General features: G+C 40.6%; 1 protein-coding gene across 1 annotated transcript; it reads left to right on the plus strand.

The window, feature by feature from the left end:
- The first annotated feature begins 441 nt into the window (after window positions 1–441).
- LOC122968168 (protein HIRA) lies at window positions 442–21,251 on the plus strand. Its single transcript, XM_044333178.1, has 25 exons — window positions 442–713; window positions 1,989–2,051; window positions 3,495–3,605; window positions 5,054–5,144; window positions 5,376–5,470; window positions 5,577–5,672; window positions 6,312–6,472; window positions 7,441–7,608; window positions 7,695–7,808; window positions 8,200–8,270; window positions 8,743–8,848; window positions 9,840–10,061; window positions 10,161–10,246; window positions 10,834–11,034; window positions 11,133–11,276; window positions 11,404–11,620; window positions 11,985–12,092; window positions 12,686–12,834; window positions 13,739–13,900; window positions 14,950–15,008; window positions 15,557–15,662; window positions 15,876–15,998; window positions 16,096–16,259; window positions 16,353–16,441; window positions 18,480–21,251. The coding sequence occupies exons 1-25, from the start codon at window positions 677–679 to the stop codon at window positions 18,594–18,596; spliced, it is 3,060 nt and encodes a 1,019-aa protein (XP_044189113.1). The 5' UTR covers window positions 442–676; the 3' UTR covers window positions 18,597–21,251.
- Window positions 21,252–23,778: the final 2,527 nt, after the last annotated feature.

A 23,778-nucleotide genomic window follows, 5' to 3' on the forward strand; every position in this document is an offset into this window, starting at 1 on the left:
CTTTTGTCCTGCATTTTAACCCGAAATTTAATGTCATTATAATCACAAGCAAAGAACAAATGTTCTAAAGTTTCAATACCAGAATCACAAATCATACAATTGTTTTTTATCAATGTTGAATCTTTGTCTCAGAAACTCGTTAAATTGACAATTTAAATTCCGAGTCTGCGCATTAGAATTTACATGACTTTTCCAAATAAAAGCCGCATCAGGTGAACTCTATCCCGACGTGACAATCATGGAAGATTTTTTGCTCTTACGTTTGATTCGTCACTTCAAAAAAAATAAACACAAACATGAACATCATAAAAACATCTTACTAGTTATTTTCTTCTATACTGTTTTTTACAAAGTCTACAATATTTACACCTGCGGATTTATTGTGACAGCCGCTTCCTTTCCGCGGTCAAAATGAACATGAGCACTTCCTGCGCTGCGTGCGTGGTGTCACCTCGTCAATCGTCCGGGTCGCTGCTGCCGCCGCCGCCGCCGTTGCTGCTGCTGCTGGTGGAGATGCTGCTGCAGAGATGGAGCTGAACCACAAAAACAGCAAAGTATCGGGCAGAGTTTGAAACAAAGGGAGGGGGCTTAGCGTTAGTTCTCCAGCTGAACTGATCGCTGGAGGGATTTGTGTTGAAAATAAGATAAGTTTTTTTAAAAAACATTTCGGTTGAAGATGAAGCTGCTGAAGCCGAGCTGGGTGAGCCACAACGGTAAGCTTGTGCAGGAATCTGTTGGACCAAGTTGGGCTTTTGTTATCGGAGGGGGGCGAACTGATAAGGAGGCATGATGGTGGAGGTGGTCGACACTTGTTTGACTTGTTTGTCACTTGATAGCCACTCACAGGCCAGACTTTCTTCAACAACTGAACACACACACACGTGGTGTTTTTTTTGTCATTATCAGTATCACTCCTCTCTGCCCCAAATGTATTAATGTTTGCTAACCTTAGCTAGCTGGCTAGTTAGCCCCCCCGGCTAGCTCGGATGCCCTGACTGTTAGCTAACTTAACTTACCTGCCAAATGACCCACATCGAAGTTGTTGTCTCAAAGTGACTTATTGTTTAATATTTTTGGGCGTCCAGTACGGACATCTTATTTTAATGACAGAGAAGGAGCTACTGAAGTGTCTGTTGGTGAAATCTCACAGCTGTCAGTTTGGAAAGTTAGCCGTTAGGAGTCGAATTTGGGCAACAGTAAACGGTTATTTTCATAAAATGTTTCGTATTTATTGTATTTTTAGCGGGAATGTGAAATGTTAAACATTAGCAGCTGTGGGCCTGATTCAGTACAGAAACAGTGAGGACAGAAGCAGTGAAGTATAAAGCAAAACAGGCAGATAATCAAAGTTGACAAGTTAGACGAAGAACATCCTTCATATATGTGGGCTGAAACGTTCCTGCTCTCAAGAGTGTCATTGTCAATAAAAGACTATAGAATTCAGCCAAAAATAACAAGAGTAAACAAACATACAAACAAAACACTCCAAGATATGCAGTGTACAATGATGTCAAAACATCACATTGGGAGTGATGAATGTTTGGCATTTTTTAATTAAAAAGGGATTAAATTCCTACTGACAGACAAATAGATTAATCGACTAATTCTTTCACTTCTAGAAATTTCCAACTGGTCATTTTACAGACGTATCTCACAATATTCGTGTAGTGTGAACTCCACATGTGGATCCAACAAACTCTTACAAAACCAGAAAAGAAAGAAACATCACACTGACTCAGTTGTGGACATTTACAGAACAGTTGAAGGATTTTCCATCAGGCTCACTGTAAAATACCTGGATCTTAAGAAAAAAAGCCCCCAGCGGTTACTGTGAAATGTCTTGTGTGTCCCGTATAACGTTTTGTCCTTCAACAACTACTTATTTCTCTGTCTGTGAATCTAATAAAAGTGTAATTTGACTAATTGTTTATTCAGAGCTATTGATTATAATATAATTAATGGTGTGTTATGTGTTTTGTTTTTCACAGGCAAACCCATATTTTCAGTTGACATTCACCCTGATGGGACAAAATTTGCAACTGGTGGGCAAGGTAAGACACACACACACACACACACACACACACACACACACACACACACACACACAGAGGGAGTGTTGTGATATATTTCTTCATCCTCTGGCACTGAACCTGCATCAACCTCTTGTGGGATTTAGTTCTGAAATAGACATCTGTGTTCTGTACTTAAGGTCCATATTCATGGTGTACAGCATATAGCGTAGTACTGGGATGCCAAATGTCTTTTTGTACACCCTCCCGCAGGACAAAGAGTATAGATTATCACATATAAACATTAGTGTTCTTTACTTATCTCTCTTTGTGTGGAGTCTACAAATTAAAACACCAGAAATAAAATGTGTCTTCATTCCACCATAAAACCAAAACTGGTCAAAACTCCTCCAGCACTCGTAGTGCAACTTGCATCCATCCGTTTTCTTTACTGCTTATCCTCTAGAGGGCTGTGGGGGGGCTGGAGCCAGAGTCAGCTGACATCCTGGACATGCTGCCAGTCAGTCACATAACATAACATATAATATAGACACAGACCACCTAGCAGTTACACTCAAAGCCCCTGAACAGGGACCTGAACCCTGGACCTTCAGAGTAAAAGTCTGATTCTCTACCGTCTGAGCTGCCCAGACTCCGGGTCTATTTATTGAGTAAATTTAATTAATTCAACACATGGCGTATATACATGTTCCAGACAGTTTTTCATGATAAAAGTTGCTGTAAATATATATCACAGTACAAAAATAATATACAAATAAATTAAATTGTACAACAAATAACAAAACGTAGGTAAAAGAAAGAGCAAAAACCTTCTGCTAAACAACTGGAGGAAATCTGAAATGTTTAAATAATCTAATAGTTTTTGCAAATTATAAGTTTTGATTTTAAGTTTTCAATAGTTGTCAAATATGTTTTAAAGGTATGTTGAGGGTAACTCATTTTATATGGATATAATATTTTGCCAAGATATTAATCAAGTTAATTATTTAAGTTTCGTCTGCTGAGAAGTTGGGATTATTAAAAATAAGTAATATATCAGTCTTTGTTAATATGATACTTTTATTTATAATTTTAAAAGGAAGCGTTTCTTCTTCAGGTTCATCATACAACACGTCATAAAGAACATTAAAATGACATTTATATAGGAGTGTGTATGTGGAGCAGGTTGGTCACTAAATCGCTTCCATTGTTTGTGTGAAGTGACTTATTTTAATAAGACATGTAGTTGGACTGATGCACATTTATCCACCTGCTACAGTCAGATAGTAAGTTTATGACTTCTTTTATTTATCCATGTTCGCTGGCTTTTTTTGGAATCGTCTGATTGGTTGTTTATAAGAGATGATTTATCGTTGTGTTATTGTCAGATATATGTTTGTGTATGTTAAATAAATAAAATCTAATTTGTTTAAGTATATGGAGGGAAAAAGGTAGATGTGAATCATCTGCTGAATCTGTTTTCAGGGGAGGATTCGGGGAAGGTGATGATCTGGAACATGGCGCCTGTCCTCCGAGACGAGGACGAGAAGAACGAGAATATTCCCAAGATGCTTTGCCAGATGGACAATCACTTAGGTAACAAGCCTCCTCAGGAAACTGTTTTTATCTTCATGTTGATTTAAAAAAAGAAAAAGTGTTGAATATAGAATCGTTCGGTTAATTCAGGTACTCGTTGATCAGTAGACGTTTGTGATCAGTTCCTCATGAGATACAGCTTTCAGTGAAGAGTTTCTACTGGTTTATCTAATACTGAAACCACTTCTGCTGCTACATAGTCGTAGATATGTGATCTGTCAGAACAAGGTTGGATGATGTGTCGTCCATCACACTGAAAAAGTAAAAATTTGAGCGTTTACCTTCATAGTTTAGATGTGTGTAAACCAGCTGTGAGAGTATAGTTCAAAAACATGGAGTCTGTCTGTTAGCTTTAGCTTAAAGTACAGTTTCCATGTCTGCAAGGGTCCAAAATTTATGACTGCACTGATCACGTCTGTGTTTGGACGATATCCAACCCTTTACATCTGTCTTTAAATCTCCTCCTCTGACACAGAAGCCATCAGTTCGGATTTATAGTGAACGCAAGCAGCAGAGGAACTGTGTGAGAATACGCAGAGAAGAATTTACAGACAATTAAAAAAAAAAACTGCCATTTTCATCACTTTTTGTTGTTGTTGTTGGTATTTTGCTTTTATCTGACAGTCAGTTATAGAGAGAGACCAGGGTAGAGGTATGACATGTAACACAGGCTGATATTGTCTCGTATGCAACCTTTAACTGTTCATTGTGAGAATTCTTTTAAATTAATGTGCAGAAAGAAGCTTTTCACTGCTGTCAGACCGTCAGCACACAACATGTCTGAAACGGCGCAGACGAGCCATAAAATTTCATTTACATGTTGAGTTATTTCTAAGACAGTTTTTACCGCCAGTACTAGACTAAGAAAACCTGGTGTGACCTGCCAAATATGACAACAACTAATCTTTCCACGTTTGAACTTTTCTGTTCTGCAAACAGACAGATTCTTCTTCTCTCCTCTTCTCCCACAATCAGCACCAAACGTCCTTGAAGTTACAGACTTGCTTTGATTCATTTTTTCTTTTTTTGCCAACAACTTGAATCAGTAGTGCTCCTTCTATGACCTTTTCTCCTACATTTAAATCTATTGTCAGTACTTCTAGTAGCAGTAGTAACAGCAGTGACCTGCCAGTAGCTTAAAGTTTGGAGACATCTGAAGGAAAAAGAAATCAAACTGAAGTTGTTACTGTTTGTAAAGAAGCAATTTATCGAAATATATTCACTGTTCATTGCAAGAACCAGATTAAAAATAACTACATCTGTTCAGCATTAACGACAAAAAAAACACACACAATCTGCTGCGGTATGAAAGAGACACAACAAATGCACAGGCGGTCAGATTGAACAATAAGAGCGTCTCACACACCGCTGCTATAACTGCCTCCTCAGCAGAAATCCAAACCAGTTACATTTATAACCTGAGTAAGCAGAAGTGTTTGTCTGTGCAGCGTGTGTGAACTGTGTGCGCTGGTCCAACAACGGGCTGTACCTGGCATCCGGAGGAGACGACAAGCTGGTCATGGTGTGGAAGAGAGCCGCGTACGTACACGTGCACACACACACACACACACACACAGTGATTCATCTTTTCTTGTCTTGAGTTTTTGCAGATTTAAATTTATTGTAGAAAACTTTGATCTGTACAGTCGGAGCTGGTGGTTGTTGATGTTTGATATTTACTGTGTGTGTGTGTGTGTGTGTGTGTGTGTGTGTGTGTGTGTGTGTGTGTGTGTGTGTGTGTGTGTGTGTGTGTGTGTGTGTTCTCTGCAGCTTCATCGGTCCGAGCACGGTGTTCGGGTCGAGCAGTAAGCTGGCCAATGTGGAGCAGTGGAGGTGTGTCACCATCCTGAGGAACCACACTGGAGGTTTGATACACACACGAAACCCACTTCCACAAAAATGCACACAGAAAAAAACACTGTCTCTAGACTCAGGTAGTGATATATATGTGTGTGTGTGTTTTGCGTGTAGATGTGATGGACGTGGCGTGGTCTCCTCATGACGTGTGGCTGGCTTCCTGCAGCGTCGACAACACCATCGTCATCTGGAACGCTCGTAAATTCCCAGGTAGGAGACTCAGCTGAGAGAGAGAGACCAGAGCTCAGTCTGTCTGTAGCATCAACACAACAACAACAAGAGGAAACTGGTTGACTGATTAAAGGGAAAATTTTTATTACACGGAAAAGTAAAAGAAAGAACTCGTCCACTTGACCTCGGGTCATTTTATTTGTGGGAAGAAGAGTTTTAAGCAAACTTCGCAGTCAAGATTCATTTTTCAAAAGTGATTCAACTTAAAGTTCTTGAGAGGCTGCAGATATTTTCTGAGTGATGGATCGTAAACGTAACACTCTGCTGCTGAGTCCAATTAGTAACCAATAAATTAAAAAAAACAACCTTGGATTATGCAGTTTACATTACAGGAATTATTGTTACATAAAGCTGGGAAATACTGACAAACATGTGATAATAAATGTCACTAAATTCATGCACTCAATAAATAATTGAGGGCTTTATTTTCTTTACTGTATAACAGTGACACAGGTATTAAATTACATCTGTTATCTGTTAATAAAAACTCTGCAGAGATCCTTTAACCTCCTTCTAAAAACTCACTACAGCGTCTTATTCTTACTAAATCATTATCCAGTATAACCAGTCAGTAGAGCAGGAACTCTTTTACCTACTCTCCCTGTTTTGTGTCTCCAGAGATGGTGACGTGTCTTCGGGGACACACCGGGCTGGTCAAAGGCCTGACGTGGGATCCGGTGGGGAAATACATCGCCTCCCAGGCCGACGACCACAGCCTCAAAGTGTGGAGGACGGTGGACTGGCAGATGGAGGCAAACATCACCAAACCCTTCAGTGAGGTACGGTCACCCTCAGTTGTTAGTTAATATAATTAGAAGTAGGGATGCACGATATTATCGGCACGTCATCGGTATCGGCCGATAAAAGCTCTAAGATGAAATATCGGCATCGGCCATTTTCTGCTGATTATGAGGCCGAGTTGTTGCCTTCTCCGCCGCAGGCTCCACTTCACTCAAGCTGCCCATCAGACCCGCTGCTTCTTCCCTCTTTAACCTGAATAACAAACCAGGGCTCGGCGCTCCGGTTGGATCCACATGCAGAACCGGGGCTAATGTTAGCTGAGAGGCTAGCAGAGGCTAGCTGGCTGTGCTTCGCTCCGGTCATGCTGCTGCTAACGCTCCGCTAGCCTCTCAGCTAACATTAGCCCCGGCTTGTTATTCAGGTCAAAGTGGGAAGAAGCAGCTGAGTGAAGTGGAGTCTGCAGAGGAAACACCGGGACTGTCAGGGTGAAACAGTCCATCGAGGTGCTGCGGTGCTCCGCTGCAAAGATAGAAACACCTCGGCTGACAGGATGTACCACTCTGTTTGGAAAAAAAAAATCTTTTTGGTTTATAACGGCGGTTGGCAACCAGCGTATTAGGTGCATTACCGCCACCTTCTGCTCCAGAGTGTGGACCAGAGATTAAATCCTACACATTAATCCTGTCTGTCTAATAAACTCAATGAAAACTCTACTGCTGCTCCCACTTGACAGGTTCATTAAAGGCTTCCTGAGTTCTTCCATCATATATTGTCTTTCTTGATCATACTTAGTACAATCTAAGCTTGCATGCATAATAGTCTCCTCACCCATCTGGAAAAAAATAAGTGCAGTTATCGGTATCAGCACATATTGAGTTACATTGAGTTGGAAATATCGGCATATCGGCAAAAAGTCCAATATCGTGCATCCCCTAATTAGAAGTTGGTGACAAATAAAAGGAAAAAAAACTGAAATACCGAGTGTCTGTTTCTGTCTCTGTCTCAGTGTGGTGGGACGACACACGTCCTGCGTCTGTCCTGGTCTCCAGACGGTCAGTATCTGGTCTCGGCTCACGCCATGAACAACTCTGGCCCCACCGCTCAGATCGTGGAGAGAGACGGCTGGAAGACCAACATGGACTTTGTGGGCCACCGTAAAGCCGTCACCGTAGTGGTGAGTGCTACAGAAACTTTAGAGATAAAAACGCTACTTTTTACCTTGAAGTGTCTTTTTTAATTTTCTGGTTTCTGTTTCTGTAGAAATTCAACCCAAAGATTTTTAAGAAGAAGCAGAAGAACGGCAGCTCTCCGAAGCCCAGCTGTCCGTACTGCTGCTGCGCCGTCGGCAGCAAAGACCGATCGCTCTCCGTCTGGGTCAGTTCACGCTTCAGTTAGTCGTGAAGTGGAAGGAAATGAAAACACATGTAAATCAGTATCAGTGGTGCTGGAGCCTCAGTTTCAGTTTTCACAGCTCGCTTCTGTTCTTCAGAAGATGTTTTCTGACGTTCGTTCCTGTTCAGCTTCCTCAGAGATGATCCGTCTCACAAAATATAACAAGTCGCTGATTTGTCTCATTGAGTCTTGAGTGTGAAGAAAACAGGCACCAAACTGAGCTGTTAGTTTTGGGTATTAGTGGTTTTAATTTTAATTACACTGATTTTTACAAAAAAAGTGTTGAATTAACTACCTTTTAAGTACAAAACCTCCATTCTGGTTCATTTTTAACAAGGAAAACTGACTAATTAAGTCTCTTTGTTCTGTCCAGCTGACGTCTCTGAAGCGCCCCCTGGTGGTCATCCATGATCTGTTTGACAAATCAATTATGGACATTTCCTGGTGAGTTTTGTATTTGGACAACTGCACACTATGTTCCAGATAGAACCCAGTCATCCCAGTCATCCCAGTGAATCCTCACATAGACTTTATATTGGGATGACATCTAGCACATAAAAACTCTTTTATAATGTCCTGTACATGTCGGGCACCAGATGGAGTTTTGTTGCATTACAAAAGAAAAATGTTTTCAGGGTTTGAAAGATAATGAAATGTTAATTTCTGTTGGACCCAATGATTCAAATTGTGGTAATACATGGAGTCATTTTCAGTGTTTGTGTTGCTTAGGAAAATGTATTCATTATTTTAAGTTGCGTACAGGAAAAATGCATCATGTGACCTGTAATACCAAATGTGGCCACTACACCAAAAAACACAACATCACAGCCCAGCGCTGTTCCTCTGGGCTTGGTTCTTACATCCACGGCCTGATTCTGACTCTGTGTGTGTTTGTGTTTGTGTTTGTGTTTATCAGGACTCTGACAGGTCTGGGGATGTTGGTGTGTTCGATGGACGGTACTGTGGCCTACCTGGACTTCTCATTAGATGAACTGGGAGACCCTCTGAGTGAGGAGGAGAAGGTCAGACACACATCATGTAATCACATCAGGCTGTTGTTCTGTACAGAAAACCACTCGTTTAATTAAACACTTGACTAAAAGCTTTGAGTTAAAGATCTGCTACAGACATGCTTTAAGCATAGACTGTATAAAAATATGGACGTAGTTACCGTGACGTCACCCGTTGGTTTCTGAAGAGCGGTTTTGAAGCTCAAAGCGAGCCGCTCCGGCCGTCGCCATCTTGGCAGTGCGTGACGCTGCCTAACTCCCAGCCAATCAAAAATGGTCAAAGAGGCGGGGCCGAATGGCTGAAACAAGCCACCTAGCGGCTGGCGGACCTGTCACTCAAAGCAGCCATGTCCTTCATTATGCAGAACTTTACAGCTTAATAAAACTTAAACGGGTGAGTTATAAAAACATTCACCCCCCGTACAGTTGTCATGAAAGAGGAAATTAGCTACAGAGACCAAAACTGTTGTTTGTACCAGGCTGTAAACATGTTTATTTCTGCTGTAAAGTTGGGCATTTTAACATGGGGGTCTATGGGGATTGACTCGCTTTTGGAGCCTCTAGTGACCGTTCAAGGAACTGCAGTGTTTGGCTTCATTTTACAACCCCGGAGGTTAACGCTTGGTTTTAAGGCGCACACACGTTCTCTGCTTTGAAAAATAATGTTCTCATTAGAAAGTCTTGAAAACACATCTGTTCAGACTCCTTCATTAAAAAAATCAGACTCTATGAACATGTGAATATTGTTCATTTCAAAAGTTTTCCTGCTGGACACAAGTTGTCTCCTCCTTCACTATAAAGTTCATTCTCAGTGTTTGTGAACTGGAGGCTTCCAGTGAAGTTTCCACATCACTCTTGTGTAAGTTTCATACTGGACCACAATTGGCTCCAAACCAGTTGTGTTGTCACACCAGCTTCCTGTTTGTTATTTTGTTCTTTTCTTCAAGTCATCAAAAACATTAAAAACATGAATCTCTCTCTTTTCTCTCCCTGTCGTGTGCAGAACACCATCCATCAGAACATCTACGGTAAGAGTCTGGCGATCACCAGCACCGGAGCCCAGCTCTCCACCACCATCATCGAGAACCCAGAGATGCTCAAATACCAGCAGGAGAGACAGAACTCGGCCCAGGCCCACTCGGGACCGGTCGGCGCCGGTCCCGAAGCCTCCGCCCCCAAACTCAACAGCGTCATGAACGGAGAGTCTCTGGAGGACATCAGGAAGGTGGGAAACAGGAAGTAGATCAACACTGAATCCTGATGCATTTGTATTTAATCCGACGTTGTTTAATTTTGTGTGATTTTTATGTTTGTCTTCTTGCAGAACCTTCTGAAGAAGCAGGTGGAGACGAGAACCGCCGACGGCAGAAGACGAATCACGCCGCTGTGTATCGCTCAGCTGGACACGGGGTAGAAAACATTAAACACGCCGTTCAGTTTTGTTTTATTGTTTGACAGAAGTGATGCCTTCGTTTTAAAAGCCATTAACTGGTTCGTATTGTAGCCCGACTGATACTGGATGTTTGAGGTTGACAGAAAATTCTCGCACGATGTTCATGTTTTTACATAAACGCATCAGGATCCCTTAAACAAATGTGAATAATATAACTATCATTAAAGTATATAATAGTTTCTAAATGATCCCAAACATCCATGAAAAATCCAACCAAACCTGACAAACATAAATTACTTCTCAGAATAAAGACACTCGATCTAATTAGGGCTGTAAAAAAAAAAAAAATCGTACATAATCTTCAACTCATCGATTAGTCGTGTGGTTTTATTTCTCTGTTTTGTGTCTTCAGGTTATGCTAACCCATTGTTGCTAACTTTGGAGCTAACCCCCTTTACTTTTCCAGCATTTGGGGAAACAACAGACGTGACTTTTTAGCATTTATTAACTGACTCACTGTAGTCTGTTCATTTACTGCCAGACTGACAACTTACTACCTGATAGAAGTATGAACTGCAGTAGTTGACTGTCGTTCTCTCTGCAGGGATTTCTCGCCGGCTTTGTTCAACAGCGCTCCCATCCTGCCTTCGGGATCCTCCATGTCCAACCAGCTCACCTCCCAGCTCAGCTCTGACTCCAGCCCAGGACAGGCCTCCTCTCTGGGGCTCAGGCCCACGCACGACCCCATGCTCAACCTGCCTCCACCCAACAGCACCAGCAAGGGCCTGGAGGACAACAAGGACGGGTACGCAGACCCGCTTCTATGATGTTCTGTTTCTTCTTCCTGTTGTCTTTTTTTTTATCTTTCACTTATATCTCATGTCTGGTTTCTCTGTCTTCCAGTTCGAAGTCCAACCTGCTGCTCACTTCTGCCTCCAAGATCGAGCCAATGAAAGCTCTGGACTCCAGGTTCACAGAGAGGTCAAAGGCGACGCCGGGCGTCACAGCCGCCATCACCTCCACCACGGGACTCTCGCCTCTGGACAGGTGACCCACTCGATATTAGTGAAACTGTACAATAGAAATGGTACAAATTATGAAGCGAACCAAAGCTCAAAAAGAAGAAAAACTCTGAAAAAACTGTCCCTTAAATAATTTCTGTCTGTTCCTGCAGGACAAAAGACGGCATCTCCGCCCTCAAAGACATAAAAACCAAAGAAGACACCAGCAGCGACAGCGAGGACAAGATGGCCGCCATCAACAAGAACCTGGCGTTCACCAAGAGGAAACCCGAGATGCTGATGGACGGAGGCGAGGTGGTGGAGAAGAGGAAAAAGGGACGACCCAGGAAAGACAAGATGGCCACTCCTGTCGCCCAACCCTTCACTCAGGTAGAGAGATGAAGGGATGGAGGGATGAACGGACGAGTTTTCAGCTTCTTATGTTGATTTTATCATGAAAAACCAGAAAATAAGAACAAACTGCTGTTCAAGCTTCAAATTAAGTCTTTAGTTCTGTAATTATGGGAAGTCAGAGGGTAAAAATATGGTTTCAAACTGTGAATTAAGTGTTTTAATCCAGAAATATTTGGACTTTTTCCTCCTATTTGGTTTTTAAAGTACAAGCTGTACCTAAAAAAGTTCAGTAAAAGCTTCATGAAATGTTCTGATGTCCTTGGAATTAAACGTGTGGAGACGAAAGCAGACAAAAGATAAAAAAGAGTAAATTGTTTTTTTCCCTCCCTCTTCCTGTCAGATAACTCCTCCAGCAGAGCGGGAGTCCAGCAGGGTGGCAGCTCCTCCAGCTCCCGCAGCTGTTCTCAAACTCCCGACGCCGAGCATCCAGAAGGCCTTCAGCCTGCAGGTAACAAACACTCAGTCAGACGATCTATCAGCAGGACTTTAGTACATTTAGGAGAACACGCATGTAAAGTTTGTTTTGGATTCTCACTCACTTGAATCAGTATCCAAACTCTATTTGTTGCAAACCAAACCAAAATTAAGTGCTATTACTATTTTATATTTGTACCTGAAAGGAAAGCATCACTTTAAAGCTCCCTAATTAATATTAATGCAAAAGCTGAACTATAAAAACATCAATTAGACATTTTTTCGGGGGTTATGCACCAAATCTCTGCTGTTGTCAGCTGCTTCTGGTTGTTGGTAGCATGAAATAAACAAAACTGCAGTGATTGCAGTGGTGTTTTCTCACAGTATTTGACATGATGATACTTTCTTAATACACTATTCTGCTCTTTGTCGCCTTCTACTGGTGACCAGTATGAACTGCAGCACCATGAATAATCTCTGCTGTCTGTTAAAGTCTTTCTACCCAGAAACCCTGATGTGTTGTTGATGTGTCATTACCAGTCAGTCATTAGATATGAGGTGAACTCTAAATGTGTGTGTGTGTGTGTGTGTGTGTGTGTGTGTGTGTGTGTGTGTGTGTGTGTGTAGGTGAGCATGGAGCCCTCGGTGTTCCTGGAGGTGGAGAACGAGGTCTCGGTGGTCGCGGGTACGAAGCTCAGCCAGCTGCGATGCTCCAGAGACGGACGAGACTGGAACACGCTGCTGCCCAGCTCGGTGGTCACGGCTGCAGGGAGCAGGTAGCAGCTTCTCCTGAGACCTGAGACACAAAATACATCTTGTCTTCATGGTTGATGGATTCATTTTGAAATATTTTGGGGTGTAACGATTCTCTAAATCCACGGTTCAAACACTATGAAGGTAGATTAACTTTATAAATGAACTTCACTCAAATTAAAGTAAACACAAATTAATAAATTGAAAAACACTTCTCTTGAGTCCAGTCTATATATATTAACTAAGTATATAAGATTACTGTATTTCTTCTAATAGCGGCCAAGGCTTTTATTTACCTCAGCTGTAGAGGGTTCCAGGCTTTACTGGAAGCAGGTTTATATTAGAAAGGCCTTTATTTCTAATTACCTCTGTTTGATAATTACATTTGCTCATATATTAGTTTCTGATCTGCTTTTGTTAATTATTTGTTACTGCATTTCCAGTAATTACGGTAATCTGCAGCAGAGCCAGCTAACCTCCTGTTAGCTCTCTGCTAACTTGAATGGGGATACAATAATTTAGTCATGTGACTATTCTCAAACTTTTCATAAAGTGACACATCAGACCTCCATCTGATAAGATTTCTGCTTTTAGATGTTTTATTACAGAAAGTGTATGAAACCTGTCACCAAAATAGTCAAATATTCTGTCATTGTTACTTATGAAAGAATTATAGTGAAAGTAAATTACTCCCCTTTTTCCTGGGGACCTCCTCAAACCCCCTCAAGGACCCCTGGTGTTACTTGAACCCCACTTTGAGAACCGCTGCTCTAGACTTTCTAAATGTAATCAGACTGGATGGATTAAATTCTGACAGGAACCGTTACACCCCTAGTAATATGTAAGAAGGTCATATGAATACATGTATAATAAGAGCCACAGATATCTGACTGCGTGCTTCCTCCTCCTCCTCCTCCTCTCCCTCAGTGACGTCATAGCCGTCGCCTGTCAGGACAGGATGTTGTCGGTGTTCTCTTCCTGTGGGCGTCGGCTCCTTCCTGCCATCCAGCTGGCCACGCCCGCCTCAGCCCTGCACTGCTCCGCCCACTTCGTCATGGCTCTGACGGCCGGAGCGACGCTGTTCGTCTGGTCAGTTAAACATCGACGACGTCGACTTACGACTCCGTGTCGATGATGTTTCGTTGTCGTCTTTCAGTTTGTCTCTTTTTTATTTCTCAGCTCAACTGATTCTGACCCTAAAAAGTCAGAAGTATCTTAAAAAGCTTTGAATTCTGTTTTAAACTTCATGTACAACAGTCAGCAGACGTTCTACATCTATAAACTATAAGTGAGATGGTTGATTGTAGGAAGCTGCATCATCATATCTGTAGCAAACACTGCAGCTACAGTATCTTATTGTTTCATAACGGATGAATAAATGTTAATTATTCCGTTAATTTTAGGACTCTTAACTGGTTCCAGGTTGCATTAATTTAATTAGGAATTAAAACATTAGGAATTCTTCTTATAATTATCTATCGTCCTGTCATATTTTCATTTTTTTTTTTAATTAATTAATTAATTTTTTATTAGTGATACAGTTAACGAGACACAGTGGAAAGAAAAAAAACAAACAAAAATGATGACAAACAACAACAATGACATCATATTACAATGAAAAAGATAATAAACATAAAGAGCAACTAAGCAACATAGATTGATTATAGGTGATAGAGAAAAGGGAAGGAGGGGAGAATGACGGGGGGGAAGAAAAAGTGAGAGAGATAATAATTATTATAATAATGATAATTACAACAATACATAGAATAATGATAATAGTCTTGTTTGTTAGTATTACTGTGGCAGCGGCAGTGTCATACTGTCATATTTTGGCTGTTATGATCCTGAAACAGGTATTAAAAAGGTCTTAAATCTCACTCTGTGAACGCTGCATCACTGAAATTGCAGAGATATTTATATATATATTTATATATATTTATATATATATATATATATATATATATATATATATATATATATATAAATAGATTTATGTTGGTTATGTGTTTGTTGTTTTTCTTCTGCAGTTTCTTCTGACAGAAAGGAAATTTCAATCAAGACTTTTCATATAGAAGTAAATAAAGAGCAGTAATGAGTTTTCTGCTTGTAATAACATCATTTTGTTGTCTGTCTTGCAGGGACGTTCAGAAACAGAAAGCTCTGGTGAAGAACGAGTCTCTGCTGACTATTTTATCTGGTGAGACGCTGCAGCATGTTAAAGGAACAGTTCAACAGTTTTCTGTCTTTCCTAGAAGGCACTGAGACGATCTATCAGTGTGTTAGATATGAAGCTGGAGTCACGATGTGATCAGCTACTTAAAGAGGAAAAAGTCCAGCATGTTATTAACTCCCCCTAAAATGATCTTATGTCTGTTTATGTAGAGTTTAAGTTAATATGATTCAACATGTTAATCAATCAGCTTTACAGGAGTTTGTAAGTGTATTTTTCAGCCATGGATAGAGCCAGGCTAGCTGTTTCCATCTACTTCCAGTCTTTATGCTAAGCTAGGCTAACCGTCAAGACATGAGCCTGATATCCATCTCACTCTTGGAAAGAAAGCAAATAAGTGTTTTTCCTTTTTGAAAAGTGTTTTTTTATGAATAACATGTAAAAACCTCACATTTAATTGTATTCATGAAAGCTGCAAACGACAGTAAAGCTGCTTAAAAACCACGTTTATTCTGGAGGATGCAGGCCAGAATTCATGCTATTATGTGTGTTTGTGTGTGTGTGTGTGTGTGTAGGCGCTGACATCACGGTGTCTCAGTCCATGCTGACTCAGCAGGGAGTTCCAGTCATCGGTCTGTCCAACGGGAAGTCGTACTGCTTCAGCTCCTCACTGGAGACGTGGTGAGACACTGAAACCCTGTTAGACTCTGTAGAGACGACCAAGAAACACTTTGAGCTAAAAATACTTAAATGATTCTTATAAACAAATATCGATCAATAAAGTAAATTAAATGAGTAATGAATCTGTAGGACATCCATCAACTGCTCTGAATGAACCATTTTTAATAAAAAACCGACATAAACTTAAAGAATTTTCCTGCGTTTGTCTCTCAGGACGCTGATAGCAGATAAAGGAGACTCTCTGGTCCAGTGCGCCGACTTCAGGAGCTGCCTACCTACCCAGGATGCACCTGTGTCCTCGGGGCCACTGGCCGTCATGCAGGGACGCAACCTCAAGTATGACAGCAATTTTTAATCTCCACTCCTTAGCAGCCGGTAGTCTTTATCACCAGATAAAATGTAACAGAGAGAACACGTGTGTGTCTGCCCGCAGCGCTGGCCGGCTGGCGTCCCGGCTCTCCTCCACCCCTCACCACCTGCAGCAGAGCATGACGCTGGCCTTCCTGGAGAACCAGCTGGCGTCCGCTCTGACTCTGCAGTCGGCGCAGGAGTATCGCTACTGGATGCTCATCTACGCCCGATTCCTCGTCAACGAAGGTCTGAACCACTTTCTACAGACTGCAGTGATACGAGGACACACAAATAAATCCATGCAGTGTTTCATATCCTTTTGTTTTCATATCCCTGCAGGCTCAGAGTATCGTCTCCGAGAACTCTGTAAGGAGCTGCTAGGTCCTGTTCACAAATCAGCTGCTACAGCCTGGGAGCCCACCACGCTGGTACGACAACAACACTGTTCTGTTGTGATAAATGTGGATAAACATGTATTATATAATATGTGTATAAATCAGAGCAACTTTACCCACAAAGACCACATACAGTCAGTAAAGTGATAACTATCTCGGTAGAAACGGTGGTTTCCATCAGAGACTCTCATATCAGCACATCAGGTAGCTTCTGATTAACTCTGCAGCTCTGCAACGTTGCCATCCTACTGAGTTTTGGGTTATTTCTATTGTTTCTTGTTTCATATTGTCATATGTCGCCGTCCTGTACAGTCATCTCACAGAGTTCAGAGCCTGTTGCTGCAGAAACTTCATTATGACTAATGCACCCATGAGTTTAAAGGTTCATCAGATAACAGTTTAATTCTTCGAGACAAGATGTTAAAACTCTCTAGAAAGTTATCACAGCCTGAGTCGGTTTATCCCCCGTCGCCACGGTATCTACCAGGAATGTGTTAACAGAGCAGAGTGTGTTCTGGGGTGACGACGTGCTGCATCTGCGTCGATGTGGAAATGAAGACGATCGTTCTCGGCGCGGCTCAGTCGGTGTCGTCCAGCGTTCAGACTGAAAACAGCCCTGAATTAAAACAAGGCGTGATGCTGCGTTGTTGGAGGGCGTGTTGTTTAATATGATTTAGTGTCCAGATTCATGTGTCTCAGACGCCAAAACAGAGCAGTTTATAAAACTCACTGACAGGATTTTGCAACTCTGGAAAGTAGAAACATGATGTTCACGCTACGCAGTAAATCCACCAGGTATGTGCGCTTGCATGTATGTGATTGGATGACGTCACGTTGCGTCGCAGTAAAAGTTGAGCCCGGTTTTAGCTCCACTGTGTTGTCAGACTGGATCCGTTCAGATGAATGACGGCTGCAGTTTTTAAGCATGTTGGTCTGAATGAAGCCTTATTCTTCATTCTCTGTTTCCCTGTTGAATAAAATGGAATAATAATGATCTAGTCCTGTCTGAACGAAGCTAATGAGTTAGCTTAATCACCCCCTACCAGTGGTGGAAAGTAACTAAGTACATTTATTCAAGTTCTGTATTTAAGTACAATTTTGAGGTACTTGTACTTTACTTGAGTATTTCCATGTGATGCTACTTTCTACATTTCAGAGGGAAATATTGTACTTTCTACTCCACTACATTTATTTGACAGCTTTAGTTACTTTTCAGATGAAGATTTGACACAATGGATAATATAACAAGCTTTTAAAATACAACACATTGTTAAAGATGAAACCAGTGGTTTCCAACCTTTTTGGCTTTTGACGTATTACAAAAAGTAGTGTGTAGTCGGGGTCACATTTCACATGTCTATGAGTTGTTAACAGCTCCACCAAATAGTGATTTTTCCCTCTAAACTTCTCACATGCTTTCATTTCAATAAATGTTCAAATGATCCAATATTTCAGCAAAAATCAAAGATTAGAGAAAAAGTCCAAAAACTGAAAACAGATTTGTGTATCAGAACTTTGTTTTTTCTTCTTTCCTCTCCCATTAATCATCTCACCACCCCTCAGATTTATCTGGTGACCCTTTGGAGGGGCCCGACCCCTAGGTTGGGAACCACTGGACTAAACTAGCTAACTGTATATAAAGTAGTGTAAACTAGCTCCACCTCCAGCAGCTACAACAGTAACATGCTGCTCTAACACTGATGCTTCACTATTAATAATCTAATGATGTCATATATAATAATATATCAGTCAGAGGGACCAAACCACTACTTTTACTGCAATACTTTAACTACATCAAGCTCATAATACTTATGTACTTTTACTGCAATACTTTAACTACATCAAGCTCATAATACTTATGTACTTTTACTGCAATACTTTAACTACATCAAGCTCATAATACTTATGTACTTTTACTGTAGTAGGATTTTTTTCATGCACTTTTTACTTGTAATGGAGTATTTTCCGTGGCTGTATTGGTAGTTTTACTTCAGTAAAGGATCTCAGCTGCTCTACACACAGACATCTTGTTATGAACTGTCTCTCTTCATTGTTTTCTGTGTTTTTTCAGGGTTTACGGAAGCGGGAGCTGCTGCGGGAAGTGTTACCCGTCATCGGTGAAAACCTGCGATTCCAGAGACTATTCACCGAATACCAGGATCAGCTGGAGCTGCTGCGCAACAAATAACACACACACATACATACACACACACATATATAAACATATATACTGCCATACACACACACACACAGACAAACACACTCGGACTCATCATGAAACCAGTTTGGTTCATCCCGGATTAGCTCGGCTCGGCTCGGCTTGGCTCGGGTAAATACTGACTGCTTTCATCAACTTTGGGAAGCTTGGAAGGCTGTCCTGGCTGAGACCTTGAACAGGGAGAACTCTAATAACAGCCAGTCCACAGATTTTTCAAGCGCTGGGACTTTTCAGTGCTGTGGTCACTGGGCAGATGTGGGTGCTTCTTTCTTTTTTTCTAATCACGATTTTTTTGGTTTGAACAGTTGTCTTTTGTCTTTTTTTTTTTCCTGCTAAATGTGTTTCTTCTCCTGACCCTACGCACCTCTCTCCCGCCCTCCTAATCATGAACTTAAATGATTCACTCAAGAGAGACGGTGATAGAAAAGGTTCCCGTTAACTGCCATAATTCAGCATCAGCAGCTGTGTGTCCGGTTGAATCATAATCCAGTCTGTTTTCTGCCCTCAGACAGAAAGAGCAGAAGTGGGGAAAGAAAAAAAAAGACAAATATGAGTCATAATGGATGTAATGAAGCAATACGCTTGAACCAAAGTGATGCCTTTTAAACGTCGAAATAAGAAAAACACATCTGCACATGCGAAGAGAAGGAAATGAAGGGCATTCAAAGATTCAACCGGGGGGTTTTTTTTTTTAAGGCTGCCGATTAGCCGACGTTTTCTGAGTACGTCGTTTTTTAAAAGCGGCAGCGAAGCAGAAAAAAAAAACTGCCGCTACTACTGAAATCCAGGACGGACCACGGAGGAAATGGAGTCTTTTTTTGTGTCCAACTTGCAGCTGATTCGAACCCACGAAAGCGTTCACACACACCAGTCAGAAGAGCACTTAAAGCAGCTCACGTATGAAAACTCTCTTTTTTTGTGCGTCTTTTTATTGTATTGTAACGATTTATAAAAAAATCCAGGCGAAACTACTAACAATTTAACCATCAAACTCTTGAATACTCGCTTCTCTTCAAGCTGTCAATTACAAGAAGCCATTTTTTTTAAAAACGTCCATCTTACATAATGTTATAAACAGAAAGAATCATTAAGCTGAATTTCGCCTCTAAAATCAAAGGCGGTCAAGTGTTTTCAAGCTGTTTCATCAAACATGGGATTTAACAGGAGGTTTTTTTTTTTTTTATCATGTCAGATAAATGAATTTAAAACCAAACTCAAGTCGGGGTCAAAAACTTTTCTCATAACATCTCACATGAAATCATAGTTACTGTATCTCATATTCTGCAGGTGTTTAAGCTTAGGAATGTTTGCTGAAAACACTCAGCGAAGCAAAGAAAACAGAATTTATTATTTTTTTTATTTTATATATATATATATATATATATATATATAAACACACACTTCTGACCCGCAGCTCCGTTCGTCTGAGCTGCGTTCATGTCAAAACACATTTATCATAAACAGCTGCTGCACAACACAGATTCCCAGAAGTCCTGAGAGATTTCGCACCAGATCAAATATCTCAGGACTTGGGAGGCCCCTCCCCCCCCCCCCCCCCCCCTCCTCACCCCCCAACCTGTAGCTCTCATACCTGCATTACAGATGATGGAAAAAAAGACAATATTATCTCTTACATGTTAATGATTTCACTTACACTATGATGATATGACTCCTAATACTTCTGCTGCAGCTTTTTATACTTTAAATCCAACAATAAGTCAGTTTTTTTTTTTTTTTTTTGGGATGTTTTTCTTGAGATTGTAGCGTCGTCATAATGTTCTTGAAATCATCTGACCGTCTCATCTGACCAGAGAGGGCCAGCGGGGGGGGAGGGGAGGGAGGGAAGGGGGGAGAAATGCTATGTATAATTTTTGTGTGTGTGTTTCACTTCTTGTTTTTTTTTTTAAATCAGAGCTTCAACAGAAACACGACCGTCAGTCTTGTAAAAGGCTTCAAATTCTCTGTTTGTTTTTCTGTTGCCGGGCGAAAACCACTGCGAGGAAAAATCAGTTTTTCAGGACAAAAAAGGGGGAAATTTTTTTGTTTGTTTTTTTTGTGTGTGTCTGACATCCATTAACTTGATATTTTAACAGGTTTCAATGACCCCGAAAGGTCACGAAACCTAAAAAAAAAAAAACAACACATCAATGAACTTGTCTGTTTTTGTCTACAGCAGCAGTAACGCACTCCTCTGCCAGCTGAGTGTGTGTTTGTGTGTGTGTGTGTGTGTGTGTGTGTGTGTGACAGAGTGAGTGTGTGTGTGTGTGTGTGTGTGTGTGAATGGAGAGTGTAATCAGAAAGCTTGTTTACTGCTGTATTTCACTGCACAGTGTCAAACAGCACTGAAGCAGACACACACACACACACACACACACAGAGAAAGGAGTGAATCCCGTTTTCTTTACTAATCTGTACAGCGTTTCTTTTGTTTATTTGTTTAATTTCTCTATTTTGTTTGTTGTTGTTTTTTTTTTTTTGCTGTTAGTCATTTTTAAATGTTTGTACAAGGCAATTTTTTTTTTGTTTCAATTTTTCTATAAGAAAAAGAAAAGATGAGCAGAGACGAGTTGAAATTTTGCTTTTGAGAGAAAAAAAAAAATTAAACAAATGAGGAACATTTGGCAATTTCCTGTCTTGTATTTTCTCTACTCAGCATGTGTGAATGTGAGAGACAGTAATTATGGGTTGAATGCCTCGTTCAAGAGAACATCGTTTATAATAGAACAACATATTAACGTACAAACACATGTGATGGTCTTTTTGTGTAACTTAAATATCACATGATGAACTTAAAAGACAACGTAAACTCTGTCACCCTGAGAGATTTCTGACTAGACTGAACCCAGCTGCTAAATTACAGAATATTTTCGCTTTATTTGATCAGTTTATCTGTTCTCTGTATCTTTACTTCTTCCATCTGGACGTTGTGCATCTACCTGCCACACATGGATGTAGATAAGTGGAACAGTCACATTTAAAAAGAACATTTAAAAAAGATAAAAATAACTTGTACTTAAGGGTGTTTTTTAGTTACAGATCAGATCTTTTTAACTTGTTGTATAAAGTGCACATGTTGAGGCAGCAGAACTTCACTGCTTACACACCAAAAAACTACATATATGTCACTGGATTTATATTAAAACATAGAACAGCTTTGCTATTCTGAGTTCTTTGCCACTAGTGGGGTAAAAATATTAAGTTTGTCCTGAGGATGGCACCGTAGGGAAAGGTTCATACCCATGTGACGTTTATTTTAGATCTGCTCGGCCAAACTGACACACATGATGTGACCAAAAGCAGGAAATAATGCAAGAGAGGGTGTACACTGTGTTGCAAAATGTTTTGTTTTTCTAAACTTTTTACTTAATCTGGTGAGTAAAAATAGTTTTTTGGGTGTGTTGAGATAATTTGGGCTACTTGTTGTTCTAATGACGAAGAGTTCAGCTGTAGTAAACAAAACAAAACCACACTTGTGCAACATCACTAACATGTGTTGTATCATCTTACAATAATTGTAGTATTTTAAGGTGTATTTGATCTTATTTGTAAAACAAACAGGTGAGACTACACTGAAAATACAGACAATAAAGTACAATTTCAGTGCAACAGAATCTGTCATCAAATATAAGGGCAGGAATACCAAATACTGACATATATTATAAATATGGATCTTTTATTATCCTTTAATTAGTCAAACATTCTGTTTTTCAAATGAATTGACTTCATTCTTCTTGGCTTTTGTCTAAGAACATAAAATTGTATTAAATTGACAGGATTTGTAATAACTTCACATTTTAGTGATATAACTTTTGTTATATATCGTATATTCCAATAAATCAATCAATTTTCTCATTTAAGTACAATGATATTGACACTTTACTGAGTTCAGCAGGTTAACAACACATTCACATCATATCAGAGTTACTGTAGTTACGAGTTTCCGACCTGGAACTTAATAATACAGAAGTGTCTGAAAACCAAACAAACATGGCTGCCAAAGACTGATGTTGACTAATTATACCAACATATAATTAATATGTTGTTATATTTACACCACAGACTCTGTAACCAGATGCTAAATGTGTTGATGATGTGAATGTTTACAAGTCGTTAAAATGGACATCTTTCCGTCTCTACCGTCCATCATGTGTTAAAGGATGGATTCACAATATTTGTGAACACATTCCCCTCTTTTTGTTACTATACTTCCACCGCAGCTCAACAGGGAAACACAAAGAGGGAATTTGATGCTAAAAAGACTGTAAATGTAAGTAAGTAAGTAAAACTTTATTTATATAGCACCTTTTTTAACACAGGTTACAAAGTGCTTTACAGTGACATTGGGACACAAAGAAAATAGGACACAAAAAACCATGAAAGACACATTCAAGATCACATACAGACATACGAACACCGCAAGTATACAGTCATCACCCAGAGCACACGCTTGAATTTATGAAATGTTATGAGAAAGCGATTCTGAAAAAAAAAGTAGGTTTTTAGGTGTTTTTTTTTTAAATAGTCAACAGATTTAGCGGATCTGATGGAAGTGAGGAGATTGTTCCAAAGTCTGGGTGGGGTTGGGGTTAGGGTTTGGGTTAGGGGGTTAGGGTTAGGTTTAGGTTTAGGGTCGGGGTTAGGGAGTTGGGGTTAGGGTTAGTGTTAGGTTTAGGGTTAGGGTCAGGGTCAGGGTTAGGGTTAGGGGGTTGGGGTTAGATTTAGGGTTGAGGTTAGGGGGTTGGTTGGAGTTGGGGATCTGATGGAAGTGGGGAGATTGTTCCAAAGTCTGGGTGGGGTTGGGGTCAGGGTTAGGGTTTGGGTCGGGGTTAGGGTTTGGGTTGGGGTTAGGTTTAGGGTTAGGGTTGGGGTTACAGTCAGGGTTTGGGTTGGGGTTAGGTTTAGGGTTAGGGTTGGGGTTACAGTCAGGGTTATGGTTGGGGTTAGGGTCAGGGTTATGGTTGGGGTTAGGGTTAGTGTTACGTTTAGGGTTAGGGTCAGGGTTAGGGTTAGGGGGTTGGGGTTAGGTTTAGGGTTAAGGTTAGGGGGTTGGGGTTAGGTTTAGGGTCAGGGTAAGGATTAAGGGGTTGGGGTCAGGTTTAGGGTTAGGGTTAAGGTCAGGGTTAGGGGGTTAGGGTTAGGTTTAGGGTCGGGG

This window comes from Thunnus albacares, chromosome 2, assembly GCF_914725855.1.
Source record: "Thunnus albacares chromosome 2, fThuAlb1.1, whole genome shotgun sequence".
Classification (NCBI taxonomy): Eukaryota; Metazoa; Chordata; class Actinopteri; order Scombriformes; family Scombridae; genus Thunnus; species Thunnus albacares.